Here is a 16,934-nt window from a genome sequence, read left to right on the forward strand (position 1 = left end):
AAGCCCATTTGTTCTTACAAAGCAAATATACCTTTGCACACCAATACTGACTAGTATTCTGTGTTTCTCTTCCCCAGTTTCACTCCCTCATTTAACTTACTTTGCCCCAGTGCTGGTGGAGAAGGGCAGGGGATAGGCAAACAAGGATGCTGTGCAGGAGCCCAATGTCCATCTTATCAACCAGTGATGTTATTGGTTGTTAGGACACCCGCGGCTGGCCCTCACTGTATTCAAGGTTATAATGCTACACAATAAAAAGCTGTGGCTTTGTGTAACAAAAAGACTTGCTTAATACATTTTCTGGCTTGTTGACAATTTTTTGACAATTTGGGGTAAATTGTAAGCATTTTGCCAAGGCACCCCTGAAGAATGCAGATGGTACACTGGTTAAAAAAGGCTGGTCTACAAGTAACACTCCACATTTGAACCTTGCTGTTACCAAGTTTCCTCTCCTTGATGCTGCCCAGAATTATTACAACCCTTTTGGAGTTCCTTATTTTAGAAACTACAATTCAACACAACACAGAAAAAAAATTGTTTAAATTGGATTTTTCACCATGATCCACCGTGTACTATTCATTTATAGGTTGAACTGCTCATTTATTGCAGTCAGTTTTTAAAGGTCAAATTATTTTATTGAAATTCCCTTATACCATAAGATGTGAGATTGTGGGAAAACAGGTTCCTCTGTGCATGTGCCACCTGTTGAGCATATCTGGGTCCTGGCACTATATGTGAATAAGATAAGAGTGTCGGCTAAGAATGGGTAGGTTATTCCCAACCTAACTTTCATGAGAAGATATTTTCATGTCTATATCCAGCCATCCAGCCTAATACAACTTAATCTGAAAAAAAAATACCCTGTTTTGGGCACCTGTAAGCTAGGCCTAAACCAAATAAACTCTTTGGATATATGGTTGGTCTTTTATATAGCTAAATATAGTAATTATGTCCTGCTGGGTTTTTCTTCTTTAAAGCTTTCAATGCTGTGAAATAAAGTGATCAAATGTTTACATGTTTTTTTTTTTTTCTAAAAACATAAAAAGGAACATTCATTGGCTGCTAGTTAGTATTTTTGAATGCTATGGCTGCTAGTAGACCTCTATTAGAAGCTGTTGTGTGTGTCCATTAACTGCTTACAAAGAAAAGCTCAACTTTTCTTCGGCTGTCTAAAATAATAATTGAAATCATGCCTAGTACAAGAAGGGATTTTACCACTGTGTTAGGCAGTAGTGCCACTGCTAGTACCGTATATACTCGAGTATAGGCCGACCCGAATATAAGCCGAGGCCCCCAATTTACCCCCAAAAAAACTGGCAAACTTATTGACTCGTGTATAAGCCGAGGGTAAGACATGCCTGTCCATCCCTGTGTGTGTGTCCGTCCATCCCTGTGTGTCCGTCCATCCCTGTGTGTCCGTCCATCCCTGTGTGTCCGTCCATCCCTGTGTGTGTGTGTGTGTGTGTGTGTGTGTGTGTGTGTGTGTGTGTGTGTGTGTGTGTGTGTGTGTGTCCAGCCTACCTGTGTCCTGAGCCTTTGTCCCGAGCCTCCGTCCCGTGCCGAGCCTCCTTGCCTCCGTGCCTCGCCGCCGTGCCTCGCCGCCATGCCATGCCTTGCCTCCGGTCCCGTCCCGTGCCGTGCCGTCCTGTGCCTTGCCTCCGTCCCGTGCCCTCTTCGTTCGTCGGCGCCTCGGCGGCCATTGTAAAATTCAAAAGCTGCGCCGCCGCCTTCGCCTGTGATAGGCGGAACACTGAATTTCCCAGCAGCCTGTGTTCCGCCTATCACGTACATCGTATCATCCTCGTCCGTAGTACGAGGATGATACGAAGTCCGTGATAGGCGGAACACAGGCTGCTGGGAAATTCAGTGTTCCGCCTATCACAGGCGAAGGGGGAGCCGGAGGCGCGGCTTTTGAATCAGAATGGCCGCTGTCTGTCTGCTCGACACGCTGATCGAGCGGGCAGACAGCGATGACTCGAGTATAAGCCGAGGGGGGCACTTTCAGCCTCAAAAAAGAGGCTGAAAATCTCGGCTTATACTCGAGTATATACGGTAAATGCATTTTCACAGTGTTTCATCTCCTTTCATATCCTGTTTTATTTACAGCTGGAGGAGTCTGAATTTACCAGTGCTGCAGCAGTAAAGGCTCGTAAGTCTATGGAAGCCGAAATTGAAGATCTCCATCTTCAGATTGATGATATTTCCAAAGCTAAGACAGCGGTAAGATACATGGTGATATGCGCTACCTATTTTGGCATTTGTCTGTTTTCATTTGCCGAAGCTGTTTCCTGTCTCTGTGTATGAAGGTCAAGCTCATGTCATCTTCTTTTATGTCCAGTGGTGAGATTCAGGTCCTGCCTAAAATAAGTCATGCTTTATGTGACTTCTCTTTTTGTGCCACCTGTACCCATTCACGCGTTCCTTCTTTGTATGCTTCTGTATGTGTCATATTTTCCTGTCTCTGCCTGTTTTCTGTCTATGCAACTTGCTGGTGTTCCCATCCATCATATTTGTGCCACACATTCCTGCTGTATTTTATCAGTGACATCCTTTTGTTCTCTCCACCTGTCAGTTCACTGTAAGATGAGTACATCCAATCTTCTAGCATAGTCACTTATGGATAAATTGACAGTTAGTTATGAAGTAATTTTCTAGATCAGTATTGTGTAAATAAATGTATAACATCAGTGTGTATTATCCCAAATTTGCATTAGTATAAATGAATGAGACAAGAATACTCACTTCTGCTTACTACACCTCAAAGGGAATATTAGGGCAAATAAAGAAAAAATACATACTTGATACATATTTATAACTGCAATACATTCACATCCCCTATATTTTATCCCTTTGCAAATTCTGTAAGTACTAAATTTGTGTCTGGGCAGACAACACATTGCCTTGGTGCACTTAAAGTTGAACTCCAACTTTCTTATCACTGGAACTGAATGGAATGATCAATCCCAGCATAGGTCATATCTCTTTACCATGTTGCTCTGTTGTCTGCAGATCCCCTGATATTCTGGGTATAGGTGTGGCTTTGTGTCATATGACACTGTATATCCTGCTGATAGACTCTCCCCCTTCCACAGCCACTTGCTCCTGCAGCTAGAGCCTATAACACACCTCTTTGCAGTCTTTCGGACTCTGCAAATGATATAATTTCCTTCACAGCTCTGATGGTGTGTGGGATTGAATACATTCCAATTAGCATTCAGCCTTGCTCAATCACACCTACAGAAAGAGTCCAAACCTCCCAAGTCCTGTCTCTCAGATCACAGCATTATTAAAAAAGGAGACCCTTCATACATAGCCTTTTTTTAAAGCTAGCTGTGCTGCTGTTGGGAAGGACTTAATTGATCACAGTTATATATGCGGATCAGTGTGAACAGGGAGATTCCCACTCCTCAGATCTGTCCTCCCAGAGCCCTGCTCTCTATGCAGTGATTCATTTAAATATGAATGAACCCCCTTCATAAAAGCCTCCCATAGCCCTTCCTCTGTAATCTTGCAGTAAGCCATCATTCTTTGGCATGCTGCAAGACTGGAATGACACAGGAGGAGGTATGACGCATTTACACCTTTCACCACCCACACGAAGGCCCAGAAATGCCCACAGTAACTGTAGGACCCACCCACATCAACTCCCAGAACTCCTGAAACTACAGAGGCTCTAAGGATCATGGGACATGTAGAATCAGGACTGGCACAAAAAGGAATCGTGAAGTCAGAGAACTTCAACCAGGAAGAGGAGTGACATCACAGACACAGAAACCTGCTGTATACAGCTAAAGGAGGTACATTATATAAAAACAGACAGTGGGGTTGTGATTCATTTACATTCACAATTCATATTATGTTTTGGGGAGAGAATGCAGGAGTTATTTTTGAAATCCCAGCCTGCATTGTCAGCCCTGCCTGGTAGACTACAGAATTCTGCCTGTCCCCAGCACTCTTTAGTCCACGCTGGATGTATACATTGATTTCTTTTCCAGTAAAAAAATACTGTTGCCTTAAATCCTGACACTGTATGTGCAGGGAAAAGGGTTCTTTGGAGATGTAGTTCCAAGGGCGGGCCTACTTTAATAGGAGCGGAGCTCCCAGCAGCTGGTCCTGCAAGAAGTTTACAAGCCTAGGCCTGATGTCACAGGGAGTAATAGCCATTTCTTGCTACAGGAACAAGGTAAATAAATAAATAAAAAGATTTCTGGCACATGCTCAAGAGGGGAAAGGAGAAGGTATGGGGGTATATTTGAGTAATGCCTGAACATACAATTTAAAGGAGAAATCCAGCCTCAGCTCGTTTGGCTGGACTTCTCCTATGGGTCACAGGAGTGGAATCCTGTTTGGACTTCAGCCCGCTCTCTGCTGATGTCACAGGAATCAGTCTGGACTGATGCTTGTCTCAGCTTCTCAGCAAGCCGTGCCTCCTCAGCTCAGTGCTCCAGTGAGCGCAGGGGGGAGGGGCGGAGCAGAGAGCTACTGATTGACAGTCATCAGCTCTCTGCTCAGGGAGCTGTGAGAACCGAGCCAGTGGCAGTGTTCGATCATGCAGTTCCTGGTGTAGAGGCGGCGGGGGACATATGCAGCATCGGACCAATGGTGCATCCACCTAGGCAAGTATAAATCTGGGAAAAAACAAAACAAAAAAACATACTTATCTTTTAACTATGCAATCTATTCCTTCTTTCTGCCCACTTCTTCTTTCTATGTGTATCTTCTGTGCTGCATGCTGTCACAGTTGCTTTGTCACTTTGCTGTCCTGCATATAAGCAGGAGTAAGGTATCACAGCAACATCCTCCGTAGTTTAGAGACTAACAGGCCATTTCATGGATAAAACTGAAAATAAAAAAGTTTAAATTTGTCATTTATATCAAAATCAAGTATATTCAGTTAAGCACGTGTTATATAATGTTTTAAAAGGTTGTCTACCCTTTCATTCCCTGCAGTAAAAGGGGAATAAAAAGAAGAATCCAGTTGACTGCGCTAGTTCTTAATAATTCTGCCCGCAAACTTAATTTCCAGCTTTGTAGAAACCATGCACTCAGTGCTGCAACCACTCTACATGGACACCTTTGTCCTTAATTAACCCCCCCATTGCTGTACACATTTTGCTGAGCTCATTATCATACCGGAATGGAAGTAAAATGCCAGTGGAGGAAGGCAGCCTTGAAATGACATTTTCATTTATTCTGAGCGTAAGAAATTTGACTCTTTTAGCTGTGTCCGGTTTTCTTCCCCCCCAGTAGTAATAAGATAGATGACAGTCAGGCTGAGCCAGGGAAGTCATTTTGCTTTTGGAATTATGTGCTAATAGATTCATTAACTTTCTGAAGCCTACATTATTCTCTTTATTAACAGGAACACCCCTCCCAAACCAAATCACTCTCTTCTTCCTCCAGCTGTATTGCAGTAAAGATTTTCATAAAAAGTTACAGAAACCATATTTGGGCTTCATATTCTGCATGGTTGTACTTCTGCAGAGGGGACTAGAGAACCCTAATGAGGAAGTTGTTTATCTGTCTTTCCAGTGGCAGCCAGGATCTGCTTTGCTATCCTTTTGTCTGTGCTGGAAAAGCAGCTGAAATCTGGTTACATTGAGTAACCAATACGCATTTTATTTAATACGTTGATTAAAAAAAAAAAAGTAAATATGCCACGATGTTGGTATCCTATTGCACCCTCTTTGGCCACAGTTATGCATTGTAATAACAAACACCCAAAGTTTATCCTTCATACAATGTCTAATGTGATCGATGTATATCATCAGATCAGTAGGTTGGGACATCAGTCACTTGCCCTATGTATAGGCTTTTTACACATAATAGCACATTACTGTAAAAGGAGGCAGAGAAAAATTACAATGCGACATGACCTCAGGGCACCACTGTTTTTATCATGCATTTCCAAAGTGTATGTACAGATCGTTCTATATATTAATAAACTAGACACGTATGAAATGGCAAAGAGTTTAATGCCTGTATTGAGAGCTTGGGTTTGATAGCTAGCCAAATGCAGTACAAGCTGATTGTGCATGGATTCCCAATACCAGTCTCCTTCAGATCTACCAAAACTATGTCGTAAAAACTCTACCTAAGGCCAGCCATGGCGCAAATATCTCTTCTGCAATCACTAATCGTACTGACAGGGGAATCCCTTCTGTGTAGCCATTATGTGCTCTAGATTGTACTTTGGTACAACCAGCCTGCCCATACATGGTTTCAACCTCGGCTGGTTCCTGCAGAACCACCTGATATCTGAACAGTCTATGGTCAGCTTAAGCAATTCATTAAACCTGTCTTCTGTTAGGTATACCCTTATAGTACATATTAGACTAAACACAGAAAGACTGGGTTTAATTTCATATATTCTTTTTCTTTCTTTGTTCTATCTATGTGATAGCTACTCTCTCATGTCCTATCTAGAATATCTAGAAGCCCTCCTTGCAATGAAGGGGTGCCCCCACTCTTAGATGTGGTGGGAAATTTTTTGCCATTTGCGGCAGTCTGAATCCCCTGGGTTCAGTCTGTCATTGCCCTGTTCTCGTATTTTCTCTTCAAGTCTGCCAGCTTCAGCCCAAAAGAAGGCAGATTTAATCACCACTATGCAGCAGTTTCAGGTACAAAGGAGTGGCTGTGCTTCTTGCTTTAGAAGAACAGTTTTAAGGTTTCTATTAAAACCTATTCACAGCTCCATAAAAAACTGGGGGCATCCACCCAATACTGACCCTAAAATCTTTAAAGTGATTTATTTCCCTAAGGTCCCACATGAAAAACCCTTAGGTCAAAACTGCACCCCTCAGTTCACTTCTAAATAAGCATTCTGGACTTGGTAGTAGCCTCCTTTGAGACAGTATCTTTGCCAAGTTTCACTACAGATGTCTAAAATCCAGCACACTCTCAAACTACAGTTGTGCTTATAAGTTTACATACCCTGGTAGAATTTATGATTTCTTGGCCATTTTTCAGAGAATATGAATGATGACTCAAACTTTTCTTTCACTCAGGGTTAGTGTTTGGCAGAAGCCATTTATTAGCCAACTGTGTTTACTCTTTTTAAATCATGATCACAACAGAAACTACCCAAATTATCCTAATCAAAAGTTTACATAACCCTGTTCCTAATACCGTGTATTGCCCCCATTTAACATCAATGACAGCTTGAAGTCTTTTGTGGTATTTGGGGATGAGGCTCTTTATCTTCTCTTATGGTAAAGCTGTCCATTCCTCTTGGGAAAAGGCCTCCAGTTTCTGTAAATTCCGGGGCTGTCTTGCATGAACAGCACATTTGAGATCTCCACAGAGTGGCTCAATGATATTGGGTTCAGGAGACTGAGATGGCCACTCCAGAACCTTCACTTTATTTGACTGTAGCCAATGACAGGTCGACTTGGTCTTGTGTTTTTGATCGTTGTCATGTTAGAATGTCCAAGTACGTCCCATGTGCAGCTTCCTGGCTGATGAATGCAAATGTTCCTCCAGTATTTTTGATAACATACTGCATTCATCTTGCCATCAATTTTGACCAAATTTCCTGTGCATTTGTAGCTCACACATGCCCAAAACATCAGTGATCCACCTCCGTGTTTCACAGTAGGAATGGTGTACTTTCATAATAGTCCTTGTTAACACCTCTCCAAATGAAGTGTTCATGGTTGTGGCCAAAAAGCTCAATTTTGGTCTCATCACTCCAAATGACTTTGTGCCAGAAGGTTTGAGGCTTGTATCTGTGCTGTTTGGCGTATTGTAAGGGGGATACTTTGTGGCATTTGCGTAGTAATGGCTTTCTTCTGGTGACTCGACTATACAGCCCATCTTTCTTTAAGTGCCTCCTTATTGAGCATCTCGAAACAGCCACTCCAGAGTCCTGTATTTCACCTGAAGTTATTTGTGGCTTTTTCTTTGCATCCCGAACAATTTTCCTGGCAGTTGTGGCTAAAATTTTAGTTGGTCTACCTGACTGTGGTTTGGTTTCAACATAACTCCTCATTTTTCCTTTTCTTGATTAGAGTTTGAACACTGCTGATTGGCATTCTGAATTCCTTGGATATCTTTTTGTATCCCTTTCATGTTGTATACAGTTCAACTACCTTTTTCCACAGATCCTTTGACAATTCGTTTGCTTTCCCCATGACTCAGTATCCAGAAACATCCAGAAACTCATTGAACTTTTATACACACACACTCATTACAAGCAAACAGATTACAGGTGAGGATGGTTACCTTTAATAGCCATTCAAACCCCTTTGTGTCAACTTGTGTGCATGTTATCAGGCAAAAATAACCAGGGTATGTAAACTTTTGATCAGGGTCATTTGGGTAGTTTCTGTTGCCAATATGATTTAAAAATAGTATACACAGTTGATCGATAATAAATGGCTCCAGCCAAACACTAACCATGAGTGAAAAAAAAGTTTTTGTGTTATCATGCATACTCTGAAAAATGGCCAAGAAATAATCAATTCTGCTAGGGTATGTAAACTTATGAGCACAACTGTAGAACAGACAAATCCAACCCTTGGATCGCACAATGCTTCTGTCCAGCCAGAAAAAGCTCTCCCTAGTTTTCATTAAATTCTTGCGAAAGAGCATCTTGTTTAACTGATCCAAAGTTGGCATTCTGCGCTCATTTATTTCTAGACCAGGTGCCACCTTTTCAGTGTGAACTAATGCATTCAACGTCCATCGCTGGCATTAATAAGATAGTTTATAATAAAGCAGGTTTCATCTCCGGTCCACAGATAACTAGTTAATTCTTCAGTATTTTATTGTATTATACACAGTACAAAAATATAAATCCTTAGTAGATGTACTTGGCTATTTTAGTAAAGGGTTATCGCATGCTGTTTGTTGAGTTTAATCCATGCCTTATTTTATATGTTTGAATGGCAGCTGGAAGAGCAAGTTAGCCGCCTGCAGAGAGAGAAGAATGAGCTACAAAGCAGAATGGAGGAGGACCAGGAGGACATGAATGAGCTGATGAAGAAACAAAAGGCTGCTGTGGCTCAGGTAAATTCCTTTTAATATTTGTGCTGTTTCACAATGTACTCTTTACACTGTCTCCTGATGTTGAGTTTATTGATTAAATTAAATTAAATTGAAAATGATCGATTTTTAGTGACTACCAGAAATTCTGAAGAACTATGTGAAGTAGTGTCCTCTAAATGAACTTCTAGGGGATTGCTAGGAATGTAAATAAAGTGTTAATTTGCCTAGTAACTTCAATATGTCATCAGGACTAACAATATTCTGTTATTGTAATATGAGCAAAAAGACCAGAAGACTTAAAACTTACATTTTTGAGAATCAGTGGTATGATCAGAGTATTTATATCCATATACAGTGGTGTGAAAAAGTGTTTGCCCCCTTCCTCATTTCCTGTTCCTTTGCATGTTTGTCACACTTAAGTGTTTCGGAACATCAAACCAATTTAAACAATAGTCAAGGACAACACAAGTAAACACAAAATGCAATTTGTAAATGAAGGTGTTTATTATTAAAGATGAAAAAAAATCCAAACCATCATGGCCCTGTGTGAAAAAGTGATTGCCCCCTATACCTAATAACTGGTTGGGCCACCCTTAGCAGCAACAACTGCAACCAAGCGTTTGCGATAACGTGCAATGAGGCTTTTACAGCGTCCTGGAGGAATTTTGGCCCACTCATCTTTGCAGAATTGTCCTAATTCAGTTACATTAGAGGGTTTTCGAGCATGAACGGCCTTTTTAAGGTCATACCACAACATCTCAATAGGATTCAGGTCAGGACTTTGGCTAGGCCACTCCAAAGTCTTCATTTTGTTTTTCTTCAGCCATTCGGTGGTGGACTTGCTGGTGTGTTTAGGATCATTGTCCTGCTGCAGAACCCAAGTTCGTTTCAGCTTGAGTACACGAACAGATGGTCGGATATTCTCCTTCAGGATCTCTTGGTAGACAGCAGAATTCATAGTTCCTTTTATCACGGCAAGTCTTCCAGGTCCTGAAGCAGCAAAACAGCCCCAGACCATCACACTACCACCACCATATTTTACTGTTGGTATAATGTTCTTTTTATGAAATGCAGTGTTCCTTCTACGCCAGATATACTTGGACACACACCTTCCAAAGAGTTCCACTTTTGTCTCATCGGTCCACAGAATGTTGTCCCAAAAGTCTTGGGGATCATCAAGATGTGTTGTGGAGAAATTGAGACGAGCTTTGATGTTCTTTTTGCTCAGCAGTGGTTTTCTCCTTGGAACTCTGCCATGCAGGCCATTTTTGCCCAGTCTTTTCCTGATGGTGGAGGCATGAACGCTGACCTTAACTGAGGCAAGTGAGGCCTGCAGTTCCTTGGACGTTGTTGTGGGGTCTTTTGTGACCTCTTGGATAAGTCGTCGCTGCGCTCTTGGGGTAATTTTGGGCGGCCGGCCACTCCTGGGAAGGTTCACCACTGTTCCATGTCTTCGTCATTTGTGGATAATGGCTCTCACTGTGGTTCGCTGGATTCCCAAAGCTTTGGAAATGGCTTTATAACCCTTTCCAGACTGATAGATCTCAATTACTTTCTTTCTCAATTGTTCCTGAATTTCTTTGGGTCTCGGCATGATGTGTAGCTTTTAAGGATCTTCTGGTGGACCTTACTGTGTCAAGCAGCTCCTATTTAAGTGATACCTTGATTGTGAACAGGTGTGGCAATAATCAGGCCTGGGTGTGGCTATAGAAATTGAACTCAGGTGTGGACAACCACAGTTATAGTATGTTTTAACAAGAGGGGCAATCACTTTTTCACACAGGGCCATGATGGTTTGGATTTTTTTTCACCTTTAATAATAAACACCTTCATTTACAAATTGCATTTTGTGTTTATTAGTGTTGTCCTTGACTATTGTTTAAATTGGTTTGATGTTCCGAAACACATAAGTGTGACAAACATGCAAAGGAACAGGAAATGAGGAAGGGGGCAAAAACTTTTTCACACCACTGTATATATTCTGTTATCTTATTGATGGTTTTTAATTGTGTTAAGAGTGTTGCACACACAGAAGATAACTGCAGTGTATGATCAAGCCATACTACTCCACACAGGTAGAGTCTCAAATGACATTTAACTCAGCTTTGGGGCATGAGTTTAAAGTGATTCTTAAGGTATTATTTCTTAAAAATAACAAACATGTTATACTTACCTGCTCTGTGCAATGATTTTGTACAGAGCACCCCAATCCTCTTTTCTTTTTTTTCTTTTTTTTTGGGCCTCCTGCCGGCAGTCCTTGCTCCTGCCCTCCTGCGGTGTGTGCCCCCAATAGCAAGCCTCTTGCCATCAGAGCACTCAAGCAGGCTCACTCCCGAGCCATGGTCCTGTGAATAGACATTGTCTATTCACATACACAACGTGTCATGGCCCCGCTTTCCCCTCATTTGCTCACTGGCTGTGATTGACAGCAGCAAGAGCCAATGGCTCCCGCTGCTGTGTGAGTCAATGAGGAGAGAGAGACCTGCATAGAATACATTAAGGTAAAAACCTTCCACCTTTAGAACCACTTCAAATTACATATTGTCTGTATAGCGTATTTTCTCATGTCTGCCTGGTTTCTCCTGGGTGCTTGAGTTTTCCTCCCACAACCCAAAGACATACTGGTAGGTTAATTGGTATCCTCTCAAAATTGCCTCTAGTTTTGTATGATTCTAATAGATTATATTGTGAGCTCTTTTGTGGGACAGGGACTAATTATGGGGTTGATTTACTAAATCTGGAGAGTGTAAAATCTGGTTCATCTGAGCATAGTAGCCAATTGGCTTATAACTTCAGCTAGTTCATTTAAGCTTTAACTATAAAACCAAGAAGCTGATTAGCTACTATGGACAGATGCACCAGATTTTGCACTCTCCAGAGCACCCCAATCCTCTTTTTTCTTTTTTTTCTTTTTTTTTGGGCCTCTACAGAGCACCCCAATCCTCTTTTCTTTTTTTTCTTTTTTTTGGGCCTCCTGCCGGCAGTCCTTGCTCCTGCCCTCCTGCGGTGTGTGCCCCCAATAGCAAGCCTCTTGCCATCAGAGCACTCAAGCAGGCTCACTCCCGAGCCATGGTCCTGTGAATAGACATTGTCTATTCACATACACAACGTGTCATGGCCCCGCTTTCCCCTCATTTGCTCACTGGCTGTGATTGGCAGCAGCAAGAGCCAATGGCTCCTGCTGCTGTGTGAGTCAATGAGGAGAGAGAGACCTGCATAGAATACATTAAGGTCAAAACCTTCCACCTTTAGAGCCACTTCAAATTACATATTGTCTGTATAGCGTATTTTCTCATGTCTGCCTGGTTTCTCCTGGGTGCTTGAGTTTTCTCCCACAACCCAAAGGCATACTGGTAGGTTAATTGGTATCCTCTCAAAATTGCCTCTAGTTTTGTATGATTCTAATAGATTATATTGTGAGCTCTTTTGTGGGACAGGGACTAATTATGGGGTTGATTTACTAAATCTGGAGAGTGTAAAATCTGGTTTATCTGAGCATAGTAGCCAATTGGCTTATAACTTCAGCTAGTTCATTTAAGCTTTAACTATAAAACCAAGAAGCTGATTAGCTACTATGGACAGATGCACCAGATTTTGCACTCTCCAGTTTTCAGAATCATACACAACTAGAGGCAATTTTGAGAGGATACCAATTAACCTACCGTTATGCCTTTGGGTTGTGGGAGAAAACTCAAGAACCCAGAAGAAACCAGGCAGACACATTCGTTTTAGTAAATCAACCCGTTTTTTTTTTTTTTTTGTTTGTTTTTTTACTAATTGGCTTCATTGGCGTACTCTAATGCCATTTAAGTTTTGGTGGCAGCTTGGTTCTAGATGCAATCAGTCTATGTAAATTCTCCATGACAACTTGAAGGCAGAATTACTATAGACATATGTATCAACAATCTGGTATTCCCTGGGACTGGTCTGGGTTCTAGGAACAAAGAGTCAAAGCTGTGGCTGAACATCTAGGGGCATATGAATAATTGGGCATTTTAAATCGACTTCCTATATGACCATCCACAGTTGACTGGTAGTTCAATTTATCATCCAAGTTTGTGTAGCGTTGAGACAGGTTTACACTAGGGATCCTGTCATTGCTAGGAAAGCATCAGCAACAGGAATATCTTACAGAGCAAAACACTGTACAGAATTACCTGCTTTCATTGTCGCTCCCTCGCTGCCCAAATCAGAGAGGGGACAATCTTTCTCTGGCCACTTACACTCTACAGCAATTGCATCAGCTAAAGAGTGACACCTCGCTCATCTGGGCAGCACAGGAGCAACGCTTTGAAGCAGGTCAGGATTTTCTCTGAAGATAGTGTAAAATGGTCTTTACACTAAATGCCGGTGGATGTCTTGGCCTGATAACAGACAGCTATTTTCTGCTCTGGCCTTTTCCATCTAGTTCAGGGGGTTCCCATTTCATCTTGTTACTGTCACTCCATAGTTTTATTTTCTACAGGGGTTACCACTGAATTGTTTTGTAGTATCCGTGCATTCCTTGTTAGCCTTTTGGCCATTAGTAGAAAGTTTTTTTGAATAGTATACATTAGAAAAGAAATATTTAGTGTGCTGTATTGCTGTAGATGAGCCATAGGTCCCGGCCTGAAGCACCCAGGGTGGTGTGTTTGTTCTATGTTCTGCTCGTTTGGGTGGAAGACCGCTCGCACAAAACTTTGCTGTCTGCAAACATCCAGTTTAATTAAATGCACAACTGTATCAATAGATTATCTGCTTGTAATGTAAATAAAGTGAATTGATTTTTTTTACTTTGGCCCAGTTAGTTGAGCCTGGGAACCCAGAGAGTGAGCAGAGACTGCTTTACAATAAATATTTCTTGGCTTTTACTAAAGCGTAATCTTTTTCTCACCAAACCATCCCCTGAAACCTGTTTTTTTTTATTCACAGTCCTCCCGAGACCTGGCGCAGATCAATGACCTGCATACTCAGCTGGAGGAAGGCAGTAAAGAGAGGCAAGAGTTGCAGGAAAAGGTAAGAGAAGATTTCCTAATCTCATTAGCTGGGGTATACAGTAATCAGTGCAGACCTGCATGTATTTGGATAAAGTATATACATTATTTACTAAATATAAGTGTACCTGTCACCTGTAGTTCAGCACCTGTTATGTGCTAAAACATTAGTCATAGAAGCTTATAAACTAATGAAGAATATAGCATGTATCATCATTAATGGGCTGTGTATTCATTTTACAGTCAGCTAAGTCACAAAAGAGCTGCACCCAACACAGGATGACCAGATATATAGCAGTTAAAAGTAACCTTAGACAAAGTACATATACATTTGGAGGTCCCATGTTTGGCAATACTAATCTTCAGCGACTAAAAACTCCAAAACCTGTTTATAACACAGGGATCTCTAATTGTGTGTGGCCATGCTTCTGTGATCCTAAACATGCACTCACTGTAACTCCAAAAGTGTCACTACGTGTAAAACTAATAATCAGTAGTTGTCACTTTGAGGTGCTGGTACTTTGAAGCTGTGCTCCGGGCAGATGTAAAAGACACAAGTTAAGGTAATATGAAAGCACTTATCGCTAACACTTTGAGTGCAATAAGATGAACATTCATCAGTTTAAATTTAAAATTGTAGTTTACAATTATGCTGACACTTGCTGCTTCAATGCTGCTTCCCTGAACCTCCAGTTTTCACAGGAAAGAGTTGACAGTGGACCGTGCAGTCTCCAGCTAGTCTGTTAGCTTGGAGGAGGGATGAGCAGGGGAGTGCCTTCTTATCTTAGGCTATAAATGATAATATTTTGAGCAACTTTTTTGTGAATACCTTTTTAAACTAATGTTTTTATTATTTATTTTAGTATTTATAAAAAAAGCTTTGTTTTTTGCAAATAAACCTTTAATACTTGGTAGTGGTACACACAAAAAAAAAATATTCATTTGCAAGATTTTATATTTGCCTAAGAAAATTATAATTTGTTTTTTAGGCCTGTCCTCAAAGAAAGTGTGTATGTAAAAACCACTATACTCCTTTTAAATCTCAGTACAAAAACTTATGGAAAAATCCCTTCCTAACTCCAGAACATTTGTGATTTTCCAGCCTAAATAGTATTGGTACTTCCTTAAAGTGTTTGTAAGCCCTTACAACGAGCTTCTCTTTTTAGCTCTCTTCTGGTCTGTTAAATGTACCATTGATTTTGTTTTGTTAAGTTTTAAGTTTAGTCAAGTTTTGTTATATATGCTCAATAAATGCAAAAAATACCCATTGATCCTGCCACAAATCCAGCGTAATGTCTTGTGCACTCTGCCTGTGCTATCGGCTCTTCCCAGTTATGGAGATGATTGGGGAGAGTTAATTTTAGGAGAAAGCAGCCTACAGTGACAGTGCATCTATATACAGTACAGTCAGTGATTGTTGTCACCTGGGAGAGTTAATGTGTTGTTGGCAAAATGCCAGGTGGGAAAAAAATTGAAAGAAGCCTGAAAAACATAAATTAATGCAGCCACCAACTATAAGGACTAATTAGTTGCAATATATTAGAGTTTTGTTCTTGAGCTTATGTATACTTTAGGTTCTCTATATTTTATTTTTAGAGAATTCGCAAAAAATTTGGTTTACGAGTCTGTTTGGTCCTTCTAGGGCAGAGGCCTCCATACATTTTAAGCAAAGTGCCAATTTACTGTCCTTAAAGCGGTAGTAAACCCTCTGAGGTTTTTTTTTTTTCACACCTGCAAGCCAAAAGGCATAATGAGCTAGTATGCACCGCATACTAGCTCATTATAAAATCCTTACCTTTGAACGAGCCACCCGACATCACACCCGATGCACGCCGAGGGAGCTGACATGTTCCCTCGGCGTGTCTTCTGGATATTGCGGTTCTGTCGCTGTGAGTGGCTGGAGCAGCGATATCGTCACTCCCACACATGCGTGCAGGAGTTTTCCTTCCGGCAGGGTCTGGCGTCTGCAGGGGCTTCCAGCCGAGAATCCCCTGTGTGCATGCGCCGCTGCAGTCGGCGGCTCATTGCGAGGGGAATATTTTTTTTTTTTTACCTACAGGTAAGCCTTATTATAGGCTTAGGTAAAAGTTCAAATTATGACTATACATTCGCTTTAAGACTTTAGGCGGCCGGATGTTGGTGTCAATGGAAGGAATAGAACCCCATCATTGGTGTTAGTCAAAGCAATATAACCCCATCATTGGTGTTCGTAGGAAGAAAAGAGCTCCATAGATGGTGTCAGTGGGAGAAATAGTGTCTCGTATAAGTGAGAGGAACAGTGCCCAAAGGGCCAGATAAAGGCCAACAAAGGGCCCCCATCTGGCCTCCAGGCCACAGTTTGGAGACCACTGTTCTAGGGTTTGGGAGATATCTCCCTATTGATGTCTGGGAAAGCAGTAAGGACCTCATGTCAGATTTAGCCTTGCCCCACTACCCTTATTGGGGGATATTTATTAAGCTTCTAGCTTCACCTTGTTCAGTTGTACTTGCAAATAAAAACTAGAAGTTGACTGGTTACTATGCACAGCTGCTCCAGATTCTGGCTTCTCCATTGTTAGTAAGTTCTCGTCGCAGCTGTTTGGATAAAGTTGCCATTCATAAAAAGTGTAGTATGGATTTAAAGGGTTATTTTTAAATTCCACATGCTTTACAGCTTTATAGCAGAGTTCTACTTAAAAATAAATAAATAAATAAATAAAAGTCAGCAGCTACAAATACTGCAGCTTCTGAATTCTAATAATCAGACACTTACCTGTCCAGGGATCCAGCGATGCTGGGTAACGAAGCCTTGCTTGTCTCCCCCTCCTCTCGGCGGCCTGGCATTGTGCTTCACAGCCCGGCACCCACTGCGCATCAGCGAGCCGCACCGCACGCTGTGACTGGCCGGGCAATCATCTGGGACCTGTGACATGTCCCAGATGATTGCTGGGGGGGAAGAGGGGATCTCCCTTTCGGTGCCGCGATGCGCCGGGA

General features: G+C 41.6%; 1 protein-coding gene across 17 annotated transcripts in view; it reads left to right on the top strand.

Annotated features, from left to right (window-relative positions):
- The window catches only part of MYO18A (myosin XVIIIA), a 449,667-nt gene that overhangs the window by 379,129 nt on the left and 53,604 nt on the right, over positions 1-16,934 (top strand). For all 17 annotated transcript variants that reach the window (XM_077480380.1, XM_077480382.1, XM_077480383.1 and 14 more), the window contains 3 exons: positions 2,107-2,220; positions 8,893-9,009; positions 13,900-13,983. In XM_077480380.1, coding sequence (XP_077336506.1) covers positions 2,107-2,220; positions 8,893-9,009; positions 13,900-13,983 — 315 coding nt within the window. The remainder of the gene's footprint in view (positions 1-2,106; positions 2,221-8,892; positions 9,010-13,899; positions 13,984-16,934) is intronic.

The sequence above is a fragment of the Lithobates pipiens genome, unplaced genomic scaffold, assembly GCF_037356315.1.
Source record: "Lithobates pipiens isolate NorthernLeopardFrog02 unplaced genomic scaffold, aLitPip1_a1.2 Scaffold_16, whole genome shotgun sequence".
Lineage (NCBI taxonomy): Eukaryota > Metazoa > Chordata > Amphibia > Anura > Ranidae > Lithobates > Lithobates pipiens.